Below are 18423 nucleotides of genomic sequence, written 5' to 3' on the forward strand. Positions count from 1 at the left end.
TTTGTTTCTGGTATAAATGTTTGCTATTCCTTCCAGCCCCAGAAAGGCCCCCTTTTAGCTTTCTTACTCAATTATTCTTTTCTACAAACTGGCTGGCCCATAATCTCGGCTTCAGAGATCCGTGGTTCTTTTCTCAATTGCTCACTACAATTCTTGCTTTGTTGATGTGTCTTTGTCTTTTTTGAAGAATGGTCAGCATGTTAAGGTGCTGCTAAAAACAATGATTTGATATTTGAATATATTAATAGAATTATCATAGTCTATTGAAAATGTATCATTAAATTTTTGTTATTATGTAGCACTATCCTCGGTTGTTCATCAGTTTGCTCAAGTGGGCACCAGTAACATTTCACAACAAATTGTGAGACTTGTTGTTACTGTTTATGGCATATTGAATACATCACGGGAACTTGCCAGACTTTTCCATACTGGCAAGATATTTTCGGTAGCTTGCAGGGCTCTCCGAGAGGGGCAGAGGAATCAACTCTGGTTGGCCATGTCGGCCACATGCAAGGCAAATGCCTTACCCCCTGTGCTATCACTCCAGTTATTATGATGAGAACTTAAAATATTTACTTTTAGCTGCTTTTTTTTAATACACAGTGCAGTATTGGATAAGCTATCTTTACAACTGTTTTTCTTGTATTTGCTTTTATGTTTTGGATCACTACCGGCTCTGTGTTTGGGTATCATTCCTGGCAGGGCTTGGGCTACTCTTTGGGATGTCAGGATAAACCCTAGTTAGCCATGTACAAGGTCTCTTCAGCAGTAATTGGTCTGTTTCGGTTTTATATTTAAATTCATGATGTGGTTTGGGTATGTTCTGTGTTTAGGATTTGTTTTGTTTTGGATTTGGGGAACACACTTGACAATGCTCAGGGATTCCTTTACTCCTGACTGCTAAGTAATCTGGTGGCATTCTGGGGGCCACATGTGGTGCTGAGGTTAAAATGGGTTCAGTTGCATGCAAAGTTACTGTTTTGCCCAATATACCATCTCTCTGGCCCTTAAGATTAAATATCTAGATTTTTTCTTTTACCTGTTATCTGTTCAGAGGATGTTTTTAGGTTTAAACTTTATGCTCAGATTCAAAGGAAATAAATGTGAAATTTTCATAGTGGCTAGTTATTTATTTTTTTAAACGAGATTACTTTTAGCTTCAGAACCTTACTCAAAGGTTGGGGGTGAGGGAAGAATGAATGGTTGGGCTACACCTGGTAATGGTTTGGGGTTTACTCTGACTCAGTGCTCAGGGATCACTCCTGTTTGTACTGAGATGGAGGGAGGGTGATGGTGTATGTGGTGAAAGGGATTGAACTGGAGCAGCCACCTGCAAGGCACGACCCTTACAAATCCTAATTTTTCTCAATTCCCTAATTCTTAACAAAATTCTTGTCTTTTTTCCCAGAGGAACAAGTGATGAGAACTCCTTACACTACTCTGTTGGAAGTTGCTTCTCCAGTATGATCATTTATCTGGAAAAGGATCAGTTTTACTCATGTTGCATATCTTGTATTTAGTAATTACTAGAGTCATCAACATGAATCTTAGGTTTCTAACAAATCATGTTAAATCTGGCAAAATGACCACTGTAATCTGGTTAGGATGTTAGCTTTGAATTCGGATTGCTGGGTTCAGATTCCAGTCTCCAAACTCAATACCTGTGTATCTTTGGAAAGACTGCTGAGCCCTTCTAAGTTTGTGTTAGCATTTGTAAGTGAGTACCTGTTCTGTGGATAGATTGGAAAAGTCAGAGTAAAAGTCCTTGGAGCAGTGCCTATCCATTTTAAGTGCTCTTTGGTCATGAGCAGTCGTTTTTTTGTTGACCAACATATAAAAAATGAAGATGAAGACTACTTAGATATACAATCTGAAAAACAACCCATCACCCACACATGTTAACATTTTCTATTAGGCAACTCTGTCAAAACTTATGACTTTAATTTTTAACTAAAATACTATAATTTGAAGGCTTCACTAGCTCTTTGACCATTTTTCCTCAAAATATTACTCATGTTTTGAGTTTTCTTCCCTAGAGTCAAACTGCTCTGAGGGGAAATCTAAAACTGCACTTCTGTAGTTTGGCATCTGATTTCCTCCAGTGAGACCTTTCCTTATGAAATCTGAGGCAGTTCAAATTTCTTTAATGTTTTAGTTAAACATGTAGATTTAAACAAAAATATGTCTATTAGGTTGCTATTAACAGTAATGGTTTCTGCCTCATATTTGAGGTGTTTTATATTTGAGGTTTCAGAAGGCCTTATAAGAACAGCAGGTTGGTGTGAATATCATTTTGAGGATTTGCTTCAAAACCCACGGAGTGCATTTTTATGTAGATTCACTGTGTGTTTGTATCATCTATACTACCCATTTATCTTGATTTTTTTTTTTTTTTGGAATCTGTGTGCAAGAAGAATCATTTTCCAACGGCCTGTTTGGGAGCATTCTAAACTTCCTTTCACCATGAAGTAAAGCAGGAACGAGTTGGCCAGTGTAGGCATGCTTTTGTGTCCTTAGGAACTGCACTTCACTTCCTGAGTATGCACTCGTGTACAGGTTTGCAGTTGCCTGTCTCAGGTTGCCTGTGGTAGGACAAGGGAAGAAGGGAGTGCGGGAGGTGACCAGGATTCAGTGCCTGTGCTGATAACCCATCCAAAAGCCCCCTTTGTTCCTTCTCTGTTCCACGGCCCCTCCTTGTGTTCCCTCACTTCTGGGCATTGAGTATTTCTCGCTGCAGTTTTGGCTGTGTTCTCCATTGCTTGTTTTACATTTTAGGCATCGCCCTGGAGTCTCTTCACTGCAGGCCCTGGGGTTGCTGTTACTGTCCAGCACAGTCACGCATTGTGGTTGTTTCAGTGGTTCATGTGGTTGGGTAGAAAGGGAAGGCCACCATGGGCTAGTGGTTCTTACTTGGCCAACAGGTAAAAATACTGCCCTGTGGCTTTCTGTGGAGATGCGGAAGGAGAGTCTCGATGCTCCTGAGTGTGGCTATATCCTTGTGCAGGTTTCAGAATTGCCATTTACCATGAGGTGGAGGGTCACAGAGAGAGTACCTGCCTTTATAGATAGAGCCTGGTTTTTGTTTGGGGTCATCATGTTTTCTTTTATGATACCCCCAAATTGACTTCCTGCTTTACTTGATGTTTGCCCTGTTCCCCCACCCTGGGTGCTCATCACCGCACGTCATGCTGGGGTGAGCCTGGTGTGCTCCCTCCCTCAGAGCCAGCCTCTAGTGCCGGTCAGGGCTGTGTTATGGCATACATTGGAGACACATGGAATAGCTTTCATTGCATTTTTCCTCTTTTGCCCTTAGTTGCTTGATTTCTCCTAATTGTTAATACAGATTAAAGTATTGTCTTGTTTTCTCCCCTTATAGATGATTAACCACTGCCCTGATATTGGTGTTTATGGGTTCCTTCCTTTTCTCAATGCTTTCATTGTGTATATTTCTCTTTTAACAGTGCCTAACAGCAAACCAAAAGAATGTTTATTTTCCAGTAATAAATCATTTTAAAATAACAGTTCTTTTTTTTTTTTCAAATTTTGGGGTCACAACTGCCCGTGTTAGGGGCTACTTGTGACTCTGTTCAGAGGATACTCCTGGCTGTACTTACTGGAGTATTGGAGTATATGCTGGGGTTGACTACATCCATTCATCTTTTTTTTTTTTCCTTTTGGTTAGTGGCAGGAATCAAACCCAGTACTTCCATACATATGAAGAAAGTGCTCTACCACTGAGCCATATCCAGAGAGGTTAAGGTGCTTACCTTGCATATGGCTCATCCCAGTTTAATCACTGGCACCACATAAAGTCTCCTGAGTATACTCAGAAGAGTTCCTGAGTACTTTTACGTGTGTCAACAACTCCCCCCCAAAATAAAACAGCATTTCCTGAACAGATACAAAAGCATTATTTTTAATAGTTTTAGAAAAGATAAATTATCGTTTTCAATAACATTGTGCTAAATGAAAGCCATTAGCTCAAGATTGCGTGTGTATGAGAAGTCTAGAATAGGGACAGAGAGATAATACAGTGGATAAGGCGCTTGCCTTGTCTGTGGTTGACTCAGGTTCCATCCCTGGTCTCTGAGCCCACCAGGAGTGATTCCTGAGCATTCCCTGGTATAGCTTCTCCACAGAAACAAAAGCATTATTTGGGCCCGAGCAGTAGTACAACAGGCAGTGCCCTGGACTCACACATGTCTGACCCTGCACCCCATATGATGCCCTGAGCACTGCCAGGTGTGGCTTAAAAATAAAAGCAAAAAATAAACCCCCACACAAATGCCCTAGAATGGACAAATCAATAGAAACAAACAAGCTTCAATCTAAGGATGGTGTAAAGGTGAGATAGGAAGTGAAATAAACGGGAGCTTTTATTTAGCTAGTGATGAAAAATAAATATTAGAAGACAATAGTTATATACTGTATACTTAAAAGCTGCACATTTAACAAATGAACGTGTGAACACTATGCCGTATTAAGTTATAGTTCAGTGAAGCAGTTAAAGAAATGGTGACCTTCAACACCCAATTGAGAGAGAAAGAGAGAGAACAAAAGGGAATGCCCTGCCACAGAGGCAGGGTGGGATACTGGGATCCGTGGTGCCGGGAAATGTTCACTGGTGGAGGGATGGGTGTTCAAAATTAATTAATTAAAAAAACAAAGAAATGATGACCTTAATTTGGAAAATAAAAAAACCAAAGAATGAATAAACTGCTATCCTATGTAGTAGTATTCCAGATACATGTTAGAGTTAAGAAAATGGAGCTAGATGGTTACATATATTAAGCCTCAATAAGATAAGTTGTAGAAGAATTACACTGTGCCATTTTCTATGTGCTTCAGCTTTTTTTTCTAGGAATAAGGTAACATCACCCAACTTAAGTGTAACTTGATTTCCAGTCCGGAAATGAAACATGTTCATACTGAGTCTAACATGAAACTGTTTTAGATTTGAACAAATAGTTCTTAATTATTACTTTCTTGTAGCCAAAAGAATGCAATGGTGTGAAGGTGCCTGTCGATGCCAGTAAGCCAAATCCAAATGATGTGGAGTTTGACAATCTTTATTTGGATATGAATGGAATCATACATCCCTGTACTCATCCTGAAGACAAGTATGTAACCTTGTTTGGGTGACTAATAGTGCAAGATACAGAGAAGTACTATGCTACAATTACATTGTTTACTTATCATTATAGACCAGCACCAAAAAATGAGGATGAAATGATGGTTGCAATTTTTGAGTATATTGACAGACTTTTCAATATTGTAAGACCACGACGACTTCTTTACATGGCCATAGATGGCGTGGTAAGTATAAAATAATTTGATTTTGTTTTTGTTGTATTCTCATTGTCTGAAACAAAGATTCCCTAACTAATTTGTCCTCCCACCCCCTTTTCAGGAAAAATAGTAAGATAACTAGTTAGGACCCTGGAAATCGACCATTTTTAAGTGTACAGACAGAAATTCCCTCCTGCTTGTCCCAGGCTGTTACTCACACACGCTGGTGCACACAGGCACGGCCAGCATCCGCAGTGTTGGGGAAGCAACCACCTTCTTGGAGAAACAGTTTAGAGCAAGAGTTGGCCAAAGAATGAAAAGGGTGTAACAAATTTGGGCAAGCAAGGCTTCAGTTGTTCATTCAAACATTTCCTTTTCTTTTTCTTTTCTCTGGGGTGCAGGTGGGGGCACACCCAGTAGTGCTCAGGCCCTACTCCTGCCTGTTCTGCACTTGGGGGTCACTCCTGGTACCACTCAGGCAACCATGTGGGGTCCTGGGGATTTGATCACATGCATGACAAATGGCTACCTGCTATTTGTTTTTCCTGCCACTCAGACATTTTCTTAGGTCTGTTTTGACCGAGGTGCTGGGAATGTTGGTGCTGGTGAATGTTGGTTGCTTTTGATTTTTTTGTTTCCTCTCCTCGAGGTACTGGAGATTGTACCCAGTACTTCAATTATACAGAGCATGCATTCTACCATTGAGCTAAGTTGTCAACCTCTGCTCTTGCTTTTGAAGATTTATCATTAATACAAAAGAGACATACATTAGTGAGATCAGGTTTTTTTGTTTTTTTGTTTTTGTTTTTAATTGGCATACCTACAGAACGGCTGGAGCAATAGCACAGCAGTAGGGCATTTGCCTTGCACACAGCCAGCCCGGCTGAGCCGGTTTCGATTCCTCCGCTCCTCTGGGAGAGCCTGGCAAGCTACCAGTGACGTATTCAATATGCCAAACACAGTAACAAGTCTCAAAATGGAGACGTTACTGGGCCCGCTGGAGCAACTCTATGAACAACAGGAGGACAATGATAGTGACCTACAGGGCATTAAGGAAAGAAGGAATAAGTGCACTTACAGGAGTTAGGTGATAGAAAAAGGGACTTTTGTCCCATTTCTTGAAGTTGGACGGTAGTGGGAGATGAGTGGGCAGTGGTGGGGATCGATGGATAACCAGGGGTAAGGAAACTTACTCTCAGTTATTTCAGTTACACACCTCTAATCTTTGGCCACGGTGACACTTTTGGGTAGCTGCAGGTGACTCATGGCAGAAAGGGAAGTCAGGTGCTGACTTGAGAAGGCCTTCCTTTTCTGCCACACTCAAGAACTATGGTTTATCCTATAGGAAGCTTACTGACCTGTACTTCATAATGCCAAGTAGTATTATTAGTATAGATTATAAATGTAGATTGTAAATGACCTGCAGACATATATCACAGTTCAAGAAAAACTAAGGTAAATTATAACCTTGTTTATTCATGTACAGATAGCTTCCTTTTCTTTTATATTCAGTTATCCTAACTGGCCAGCAAAATGATTTTTTGACAATCCAGAAAGCTTTGGGTCCAGAAGATTTAATTCTTCTGAGGTTCCGTTTAACTCAATTAAAAAAAAATCTCAGCTAACAATGAAAAATTTGAATGAAAGGATTTAGCTAACTTAAGCTTACTTGCTAAGTTAAAGAACAAAGGAGACAAGCAATATTAATGGGAGTGTATTCTAATTTACTTTTAGCTAAATGTTGTAAAGATCTGATCTGACTTTTATCTGGTTTGCCTTTATTCCTAGTTGAAGTTTAAAATATGTGCATATTTGTGTGTGCACACATTAACACATTTTTTGTTAAAAATTTAAATGTAGATCTTAGAATTTGGCGGTATGAAAGATAATAGATTGTTTACTATTACAGGAAAAGTAACTTTAAAGAGAATATAAGATATAAAATGATGTATTTTAGATGTTAAGGATCCTTCAGAGCCCCCCCCCTTTTTTTTTTCTTTTTTGGCTCACACCCAGTGATATACAGAGATTACTACTCCTGGCGGTGCTTGGGGGACCATATGGGATGCTGGGAATTGAACCCAGGTTGGCTTTGTGCAAGGCAAACGCCCTACCCGCTCCAGCCCCAGAGCCCTTTCTGACTTCTGAAGTCAGTGTAGTCATTTTAAAACTATAAAATTCAGTTCTTTTCATTCAGATTTATCTATCATATACACTTGGTTAGTACCTGCAAGATGACTCAGAGATGACTTATGAACTGAAGCACATTCTTGGCATTCAGGAGCCCTAGGTTTTATCTTTCCCATAGTCTTGAAACCCCTAGCCTTGGGACATAGTCCCTGAGGAGTACGTATGGGTGTACATTCCCCATATACATAAAATAAATTGATCAGAGTGATTTAAAAGTACTGTGCTTTGGGACTGAGGAATAGTACAGCAGTTAAGCATGTTGTATTGCACCCAGCCAACCTGGGTTTGATCTGGTCCCCAGCACTGTATATGGTCCCCGAAGCTCTGCCACGAGTAATCACAGATCACAAGGGATCAAAGTCGGGAGTAAGCCCTGAGTACATGCAACAACTTTGCTTAAAATCTTGTTCTCTTTTTCAGAAATGTGCCTCATTATAAAGAAAGTGGTAATCATTAGCTTTATTGTAGTGCCTTGAAGTCTTATGATTAAGTAGTTTTTTGTTACTTTTTTTTTGTTTTGTTTTGGGGTCAGACCCAGTGGTACTTGGGCTGCTCCCAGCTCTGTATTTGGGAGTCACTCTGGGAACCGACCATATAATGCCAGGAATTGAACCAGGACTAAGTGCTTACAGGCGAGCACTATCTTTGTACCATCTCTGCACCATCTACTATTGCATAGTTGTTTTCTTTTGCTTTCTTAAGCATTGTGAATTCCATTTAAATGCCAGTTCTGTTTTCTCCTTGTTTCCCAAGAGCTATTGATGTGGACTTAAGGAGAGTTTTCCTGATTCTCATTCTGTAGCAGTTACTCGAGGATGACTGGATCTTTGAGTAGCAACCATTTTTCCCTTCCTTCCTTTCTTTCTGTCTTTCCTTTGAGGTAAACATGTAATTTACCTGAGCTCAACTCTTAAGTCCTTTGTTTTGATATAAGTTCTTCATCATGAAAGAGTTTTTAGTTGTATTGCTTACCTCTTAAATTTTACTGTATTGTATAAAACAATCAAAATGTAAAAATGTAGTTGTGAATATTTTAAAGATTATTACATGATTATAACATGCTTATTTTCAGGCACCACGAGCTAAAATGAACCAGCAGCGTTCAAGGAGGTTCAGAGCATCTAAAGAAGGAATGGAAGCGGCAGTAGAGAAGCAACGAGTCAGAGAAGAGGTTCTGGCAAAGGGTAACGAATACGCATCTTGAAATCAGATATATACATCTATTTTATAAGATATATGCAGAAGGGTAGGGGATAGCAACTTTTTTTTATGAATAGGTGAGCCTTTAACTGGAATCCTAGAATATCCAGAAAAATTAATGTTCACAGTTGAGGGAAAGTATTTAATGGAATCTTTTACTCTCATTAATTAGTTGATTTCCAAATACTGAGATCAATGAGGAAATGAATGGAGAAGATTCTGGTAGGGGAGCAGATTTTCATCACCTTTCAGAATAAGGCAACTCTTCAGGTAGCTTTTACCTCTGTGTAAAATAGAAATAAGTTGAGTGTTTCTTGAGGCTCAAGGAATCTTCCAGCAGGTGCCTGACCTGGATTTGACTTCTGTTGCCACATGGACCTCCTCTCCCCGCAATTCCTCCAGTATTAACCTGTGTGATGGTGGTCCTCTGTACCATAAAGCCCCAATAGTGCCACATTCGGAGGCACACTTGCAGTTCAACTAAGTGACCAGGTTGACTGACCGTGACCCCCAGGCACTGCTTGGGAGGCCTCCCCAAGATAAATATTTCTTTTTCCATGGGGGCTAAGAAAATTCAATGCTGTGTTACTTTGATAAGTTTGCTTATTGCTGCTTCTCCTTGGACTTCATTCTCTTCATGGAGCCCTAGTAGTCACGTATTTTAATCAAGTCATGAGCTCATTAAGTATAGGTTGATATACGGACTATGTGAAATATATGAAGGGGTTTATCAAGTATTGAAATTCCCAGTGGATATATAAGTAGAAGCTGATTAAATCTTAGAAGAGGAACGCCAAGAGGCTGATGCCTATTGGGCCTAGTTTTCTGTTGTGATTCCCAATATGTATGGTTGTAATGATGATTTGTTTTGCTTACTTTGCTAAATAGGTCAGTATGATAGATCAGTAAAGCTGCCATTTATTGGCTTAGAATATTGTACTTGGCAGTTGGGGAAAAAGCAGGATAGTCAACTCAAGCCTACAATTATGAGAAACTTTAATTTGCTCAAAGTGTGTAAATATAGTTAATTTAACGTTGACTTGTAATTAGTGGTCTGAACCAGATTGTCTTCAATTTTATTTATTTATTTTCCCCTTTTTATAATTTAATTTTAAAAAATATAATTTTACTGAATCATACTGTGAGAGCAGTTACAAAGCTTTCAGGTTTAAGTCTTGGTCATACAGTGAAAGACCCATCCCTTCACCAGTGCCCATTTTCCACCACCAAAAACCCCAGTATAACCCCCCATCCACACCATCCCCCTACCTGTGGGGCAGATGATATCCACAACTCTCTAATTTGATTACATTCAATATTTTGACACCAGACCCACCATTATTATGTGGGATTTTACCCCAACTCTCAATCTGCCAAAAAGGCGACCGTAGACAATTTGTTTTCTGTTGTTGGTAATGAATAACATATGATGTTGCACAGCCACAGTAGTGGCTGCGCAATTTTGGAATTTCAAAATTTTAACAATTAAATCTGGAGGGACTTCTGCCAAAATCTGCTGGGTTCCGAAATTTGTTCCTGGCCATTAAGCAGCTTGATCAGGAGCCAGAGAGGCCGTTCGTGAGCAGCAACTCAGGGTCTTGTTGGGGCGGGGGGAAAAAGGGCCAGCTCCACCCCTATCCCGTGAGGCCCCGCATGTTTCATCACTGCGGGCCCAAACCTGACTATCTAGTGGCCTCTGGAGGATGGCGACCACCCAGCCGCCAAGGGTGAGCAGGTAGAAGAACAGCACCCTTTCTCCCTGGGGTGGTCCAGTGACAGTAACCTGCTGCGGGGTCCAGACGCATTTCTGCCAAAAGGCGCTGGGTTCTGAGATTTGTTTCTGAGTCTCTTGGATCATGGCCGTGAAGCAGCTTGATCAGCAGCCAGAGACGTCATTTGTGGGCGGCAACTCGGGGACTCATTGGGGTGGGGCGGAAAGGGCCGGACAGGCCTGACTGTCTAATGGCCTCTGGAGGATGGCGGCCACCTAGCCGCCAAGGGGAAGCAGGTGGAAGAACTAAACCCTTTCCCCCCTGGGCTGGTCCGTGCCAGTAACCCATTGCAGGGACCGGACACATCTCTGCCAAAAGCCACTGGGTTCCAAGATTTGTCTCTGAATCTCTTAGGATCATGGCCATTAAGCAGTTCGATCAGGAACCAGAGAGACCTTGCCTCCAATTATGTAGCTGAGCCGGAGGATTGTGGGTATGTCTCCCACATACCTAACTTTTGGCCGTTTACTTTCTTGGTAAACTCTGCCCCAAGTTTTGGGGTCTGGCCAAAGACACAGCAGCAATTTTGGGATATCAGGAAGTCTAAAGGCACCATCTGGCTGCTGATGCACTCGCCTCATAGGTACAGATTGACCTGCTGGCATCACCATACCCCGTTGTCTTTAATTTTAAAGTTTTCACCTTTTAAAGTTACATGAAGTATATTTGTTTTTTTTGTTTTTGTTTTGTTTATTTTGCTTTGTGGGTCACACCTGGCAATGCACAGGGGTTACTCCTGGCTCATGAACTCAGGAATTACTTCTGGCGATGCTCAGGGGACCATATGGGATGCTGGGACTCTAACCCAGGTCGGCCTCATGCAAGGCAAATGCCCTACCCGCTGTGCTGTTGGCTCCAGCGCCTGTTATTTTTTTTAACATGAAGTATATTTTTATATTGAAACTGGTTTTTAATAAAAGGGGAAATAAGTTTCTAGCTAATAAATATAAAACTATGCTAAACTAACATTTAAGGCATCTTTATATAAATAACTTAGTAGATTTGAGTGTTTAACCTGGGTGTGTGCATGCATGTTTTTGTTCACTGCTGCAGAGGAATTTCAGAGCAATATTTAATATTTTTATATAACAGTGTCATTTGTATACTATATTCTGATTTTGGGGGGGTGTTTCTTGTGTGTGTGGGTTGTTTTTGGTTTTGGTTTTTTTTTTCCTTTTTATTTTTGGTGGTGGGGGTGTATATCTGGCTGAGCTCATGGCTTACTCCTGGCTCTGAGCTCAAAGATCACTCCTACCCATGCTAAGGGGACCATGTGGTGCCAGGGATAGAACCCAGGTCGGCTGTGTGTAAGGCAGACACCCTACCCATTGTACTGTCACTCTGGCCCCAGATACACTGTATTGTTTAAAAGTCATGTTAAAGCTTAATTAAATTTGAGGGGAGGATCTTTATATTCGTCTCCCAAGAGGAAAACAGTGTTCGTCAGATGGCAGTGTTTCTCTTTTTGTATTTGATTTGATTTGATTTGAGCTTCTCATTGTTCTGACATAATACTAAATATTTCATTTCACTTTTTATGAGGGAACAAAACATTGCCTCTTTTTTCTCTAGGTGGCTATCTTCCTCCAGAAGAAATAAAAGAAAGATTTGACAGCAACTGTATTACACCAGTAAGTAGTCTCACCCTTAGCTAGCTATTGCTAACTCTTAAATGATAGGCTAATGTATTTCCTTCTGTCATTTTAGGGAACTGAGTTCATGGACAATCTTGCTAAATGTCTTCGCTATTACATAGCTGATCGTTTAAATAATGACCCTGGGTGGAAAAATTTGACAGTAAGTTTCACATTTTGATACTTCAAGAAGATTAGGGTGATCATCTGAGACCTCACTTATATATGACTGATATTATTTGACTTTTTCTTTTCTCCCCGAAAATGCTAGTTTACTGTCAGAAGAAAGGAAGATTTCAGGGTTATTGGAAATGGGATACCCTGTGTGGTCCAGTTTTTAGATAGCTGAATTTTCTCCCATTGCCAATTTTGTCTTCTTACAATCACCATGAAGCCATAAGATGAAACTTATGATTTTAAAATGTACATATGGAAAAGTAATTTTTTTAATAAAATTTTCTGTTACTAGAAAAAATACACCAAGATTCAAGTTTCTGTGCTCTGGGATAGAGGGATGTGGAGGACAGATGGCCCAGGGCTGGAGTGTGTGCTTTGTATGTCAGGGTACTGATTTCAGTCCCTGGCACTCAGTGATCCCTGGGTGCTGCATTTGGAAGAGGCCCCCAAATTTAAATCTCTGTGCTCCTGAGCATTTATGTGAAAATTAATTTTGGGGGGGGTCTAATTTTAGGTTTATAAGCTTGTTTACTTATTTGATATGGTAAATTGAATGGTTAGTTGCTAAGTTTGATACAAACATTTCTATCTTTTGTTAATATTTGATCTTCCAAAGCAATGCTCCAAATTATCCAGGGTTCACTCCTGGAAGTAGTTTTAACCTGACTCTTCTGGTCAGACCTACCGGTGTTGGGGAACACCAAGACCACAAATGGGGATCATGTGTTGCCAGGGATCTAACTTGGAGTCTTGGCGTATGTCAGGCATGCATTCTAACCTTTAAAATATTTCCTCTGCCCACTATAACATATTTTATGTTCTGTGTAGTCAACCAGTGCAAAAGCTGTGGTGCTTAACGTGTATACATGGTCACGTTTTAGGGGAAATGTTCCAATTAATTACAGTAATGTACTAGAATCATCTACTTTAATATATTTTCTATTGATTTTTGTGCTGTAAAACTGGAAATAAGTTAAAAATGTTAAAAAAATAAACTTTTTTTTATAGGTCATTTTATCTGATGCTAGTGCTCCTGGTGAAGGAGAACATAAAATCATGGATTATATTAGACGACAAAGAGGTAAAATATTTATAAATATTTGACTATCATATCCTCCATTATCCTCAAGGGAGATGTTTCAGGATCCCTGATAGATCCCTGAAACTCCAGGTTGTAACAAGCCCTTTATATGTTTCTTCCTGTAATACATGGTATTATAAAAGTTTGTTATAAATCAAGAGATTAACAACAGTGACTAATAAAATAGAACAATTTTATTTTTAATTGAATCACTGTGAGATAGAGCCTTACAAAATTATTCATGATTGTGTTTCAGTCTTACAGTGTTTTAATACCCATCCCTCCACCAGTGTCATTTCCCAGCACCAGTGTCTCCAGTTTCCCTCCTACCCTACCCCAGCCTGCCTCTGTGGCTGCACTCTTTCCCTCCCCCCTCCCTCTTCCCCTCTCCTTCCTTCCCCTCTCTTCCTCCTTTCTTCCTCCTCCTCCCCTGACCTCCCCCCTCCCCTCCCTCTCCTCTCCCTTTCTCTTCCTTTTTCTTCCTCTCTCCTCTCTCTCTCCCCTCTCTCTGCATTACGATTTGTGATACAGATGCTGAAAGATTACATATATATCATATATCCCTTTACCTGCTTTCAACACTCAGTTCTTGTCCAGAGTGATCATTTCCAAATAGTGTTGTCATAATGGACCCTCCTCTATCTTAACTACCCTCCATCCCCCACACCATTGACCAGCCCTCCTGGTCCATTTTCCCACTTTTTTTTTTTTAATATCCACAAATGAATGCAGTAATTAATAGAACAATTTTATCATTGGACTACTTATTGTAATGAAAGTTGTGTGAAAGTGGTATCTGTAGTTGACCATAAGTAACTGAAACCATGGATGGGGGTGTATACTATGTTCTTCGAAAAAAAGATATCTTTTTAAATATTTAAAAGTATTTGGTAAAATGTATTATCTCTATGTTAAACATGTATGTAAATACATGTTTTCTTTCCCTTTAGCCCAACCCAACCATGACCCAAACACTCATCATTGTTTATGTGGAGCAGATGGTAAGTTTCTTCTTTAGGACTTAATTCTCTTGAATTATGCTGTAGCAAGTCAATGATTTGTTATATAGAATATAGAACATACTATAGAGTTTTCATGATCGTGTGGAAAAATACAAAATATTTTATTTATTTCATGTTTGAGTGGGAACTCACTGAGTTGTGTGATCTGTGATCATGTTCACTTATCTTTAACTTTTAAAATCTTTTCAAGGATTTAATATTGATGAACATACCTTTAAAATACAAAATGTCCCTTGTTCACTTCCTTGTGGTCGACTTTATTTTAGACGCTTATAATCAGAAGACATCTCTTTGGCTGTTTCAGTCCTTATCGCTTTGCTGCTTCTATTCATATGCTTATTTGGATTCTGCTTTATCTTGCTGTTTTGTGCAGTAGGAACGTCTTCGGAATTGGGTAAGGACCTTCTGAAAATGCTCACTGTTTTGTCATTGTTGATTTATAGCTGATCTGATTATGCTTGGCCTTGCCACCCATGAACCCAACTTTACCATCATTAGAGAAGAATTCAAACCAAACAAACCCAAACCGTGTGGTCTTTGTAATCAGCTTGGACATGAGGTCAAGGATTGTGAAGGCTTGCCAAGAGAAAAGCAGGGAAAGGTAAGAACTGAGAGGCAGAGTTACCGCTTTTTTTAAAAAATCTTTTTTCATTTCATTTTTATGTGCTAAAGTATATATAACAAAATATTTTCAGTCTACAGTGTAATAGCATTAAGTATATTCAGGATGCTGCTTTCATTTTTTTTCTAGGGGCCAACTTAGGGCCACAGACCCCACTGATGGTTCTTGGCTGACTGGACTTGGGGGTTCAGTGCAAGGGCTGGAGACTTTGTTGCTCCACCCTGCTGTGCCAGAAGTACTGTGACTACTGTGGGTACTGGCAGCCATCAGGGTCATAGCCAGTGTTACGGGTTTCATTGGATCAGGGGAATGCATCTTGCTTCAGAACATGCTCTAGCCCCCAGGGTGCATTATTTGTAAGTGGATATCAAAGACTGTGATTCGAGTTCTACTACCATCTACTGAGATGTAGCCTTAAAAGTGCATAAACACATACTCCAAAGCAGTGCACTCCCTCTACTTTCTGCTTTTGTAGCATAGCTTATGTCTGCCTGAGGCTTAGGTGTCATGCGATGTCCATTGCATAAGATTAGTCTAAAGAAATTTTGGGTCCAAATGCAAATGGTTATTTTTTTGTTGTCTGTTTTTGTTTGGGGGCTATACCCTAAGGATGCTCAGTGGTTACTCCTGGCTTTGCACTCAGGAGTCACTCCTGGCAGAGTTTGAGGGACAGTATGGAATGCTGGGGGATCGAATCCCTGTCAGCTGCATGCAAGGCAAGAGCCCTACTACTGTATTATCTCTTCATTCTTGTTTATTTCTGGGCCACACTCGGCTGTGCTCAGTACTTACTCCTGGCTCTGTGCTCACGGATGATTCATGGGGTAGGGCTTGGAGGGCCATATGGGGTGCCAGGGATCAAGCCAGGGCCAGCCACATGCAAGGCAAGCACCCTACCCACTATTCAATTGCTTTAGCCCCAACAAATTGCTCTTCTTAGAAGGACTGTGGGAATCTAGAGTGAGTGCTCAAAGGGCTGGAGCACTTCCATTGCATGCAAAGCACCTCCAGCACTGCTGGGAATGACCCTGAACACTGAGTTGGGGGTGACAACGCCTCAACCCCAATGGAATTTTTTTTTCTTTTTGAGTCATACCTGGCAATGCACAGGGGTTACTCCTGGCTCTACACTCAGGAGTTACCCCTGCCAGTGCTCAGGGGACCATATGGGATGCTGGATATTGAACCTGGGTCGGCCGTGTTCAAGGCAAACACCCTACCTTCTGTACTATTGCTCCAGCCCAATGGAATATTTTAAATCCTTGACAGTTTTTTAAGTTATTCCTAATTTAGTAACACCTCTAAGAAACTAAAGGGGAGCAAATTTTGTTTGATACAAGGTTGTGGACCTTCTTGAAAGGACATACCAAGTGTGCGGGGTGGGGGAAACGGGTAAGAAAGGCATGATTTTAGGCTAGAGATGTGGTTCAGTTATAGAGCAGATAAAATAAAGATTCATGGATCTTTATAAATGTTCACAGAGAAAGGTCCACGGGCATTAAGACTTATCAGAATATATCAGTTGGATGTAGGCCAGAGATTGGCAAACTATGACTTTGGATTTGACATGAGCTAAGAATTTTTTTAAATTTTTAATTTATTGAATCACCATGAGAACAGTTACAAAGCTTTCGGTTTAAGTCTCAGTCATACAATGATCAAACACCTATCCCTTCACAAGTGCATATTTTCCATCACCAAGAACCCCAATACCCCCCATCCCACCCCTCCCTCTGCCTGTGAGGCAGATGATTTCCACTTAACTCTCTCTCTACTTTGATTATATTCATTATTTAGACAAAAGATGCACCATTATCATTTGAAATTTTCCCCCACCAATCAGACCTGCTGAAAAGCCATCGTGAAATAATTTGTTTTCTGTTGCTGGTTATGAAGACCATATGATTTTGGATTTCTGATATTTTACTATTTTACTTCACGGCAGAATCTGGCACACTCCCTGTGGCATACCAAATACCAGTAACAATGATGGGTCTCATTCTCCTAACCCTGAAAGAGCCTTGAATGTGGCACTTTTTCGAATCTCAGGGCTCGGACGAAGGAGACGTTAATGGTGCCTGCTCGAGGCAGTCGATGAACAACAGGATGATCATGAGTCTGGAGGGATTTCTGCCAAAAGCCACATAGTTCCGAGATTGGTTTGTGTGCCTCTGGGGCCATAGCCGTGCCGGAGAGCTGCTCATGGTGGGCAACTTGTGGTCTCAGTGGGGCAGGAAGGACGGGCTGGTTCCACCTCCCATCCCTTGAGGCCGCAATTACCCTGTCACCGCTGGCTCATACCTGTTTTCCAGTAGGCTCTGAGGCGGCGGCCATCATGCTGCGGGTGGTGGGGGTTGCACAGCGCCATAGCTTAATGCATAGTCCACTCACATTTCTGCCAAAAGCCACTGGGTTCCGAATTGGGTCCGTGTGCCTCTGGGGCCATGGCCATGCTGGAGAGCCGCTCATGGGGGGGCAGCATGTGGTCTCAGTGGGGCAGGAAGCTGTTATTTTTAACAGATTGTAAAAGTAAAGTAAAATGGCAAAGTACTTAACAGGAGACTTGTGTCCCACACTTTTAAAACATTTTACTATCTGCCTCTTTTTAGGGCTGATGAGGATTATGGATATTTTTATATATATTTTTAAATGCATTTTTCGTTTGTTTTAGGGCCGCACCTGACTGTGCTCAGGGCTTATTCCAGGCTGTGCACTCAGGGATCATTGCTAGTGGGGCTCTGGGGACCATATGGGGTGCCAGGGATTAAACCTGGGTAGGCCACATGCAAGGCAAGCTCCCTACCTGTTTCATTCGCTCACTGATCCCTTTAAATGGTCTTGTAACTTGTTATTTAGGTGGGTGGGGTTTTTTTGTTTTGTTTTGTTTTGTTTTTGTATTTGTATCTTGGGCCACACCTGGCAGTGCTCATGACTCTGTGCTTCGGAACCCATACTATGGTGCTGGGGATTAAACCACTTTTAGCTGTGTGCAAGGTGGTCTCTAGCCCTGTACATTATTTTTTAACTGGATGCATGTACTATTACAGTGGACCTTAATTTAGAAAAATCCATGACTATTTGGAAAAAATTACAACTATAAGAGTGGCCATGTTCAATACTTGCCTTCGTTCTTGCAGCATGATGAACTTGCAGATAGTCTTCCTTGTGCAGAAGGAGAGTTCATTTTCCTTCGTCTTAATGTTCTCCGTGAGGTATGTAACAGTGGGCATTGAACTTGGCATTCTAAAGCAAGTTACCTCCTGATAGCTTTCATGACACTGCTCCTTTTCTGGCTGTAGTATTTAGAAAGAGAGCTCACCATGGCCAGCCTACCGTTCACTTTTGATATTGAGAGGAGCATTGACGACTGGGTCTTCATGTGCTTCTTTGTGGGAAATGACTTCCTTCCTCATCTGCCATCCTTAGAGATTAGGTA

At 40.9% G+C, this 18423-nt stretch overlaps 1 protein-coding gene across 1 annotated transcript in view; it reads left to right on the plus strand.

Annotated features, from left to right (window-relative positions):
* XRN2 (5'-3' exoribonuclease 2) overlaps window positions 1-18423 on the plus strand; it is a 90235-nt gene that overhangs the window by 15940 nt on the left and 55872 nt on the right. The window contains exons 2-11 of the mRNA XM_056121522.1: window positions 4993-5120; window positions 5205-5316; window positions 8552-8663; window positions 12024-12082; window positions 12159-12248; window positions 13271-13343; window positions 14294-14344; window positions 14809-14966; window positions 18125-18199; window positions 18287-18420. Of these exons, the coding sequence (XP_055977497.1) occupies window positions 4993-5120; window positions 5205-5316; window positions 8552-8663; window positions 12024-12082; window positions 12159-12248; window positions 13271-13343; window positions 14294-14344; window positions 14809-14966; window positions 18125-18199; window positions 18287-18420 (992 nt within the window). The remainder of the gene's footprint in view (window positions 1-4992; window positions 5121-5204; window positions 5317-8551; window positions 8664-12023; window positions 12083-12158; window positions 12249-13270; window positions 13344-14293; window positions 14345-14808; window positions 14967-18124; window positions 18200-18286; window positions 18421-18423) is intronic.

The sequence above is a fragment of the Sorex fumeus genome, unplaced genomic scaffold (assembly GCF_029834395.1).
Source record: "Sorex fumeus unplaced genomic scaffold, SorFum_2.1 ptg000044l, whole genome shotgun sequence".
Taxonomy (NCBI): Eukaryota; Metazoa; Chordata; class Mammalia; order Eulipotyphla; family Soricidae; genus Sorex; species Sorex fumeus.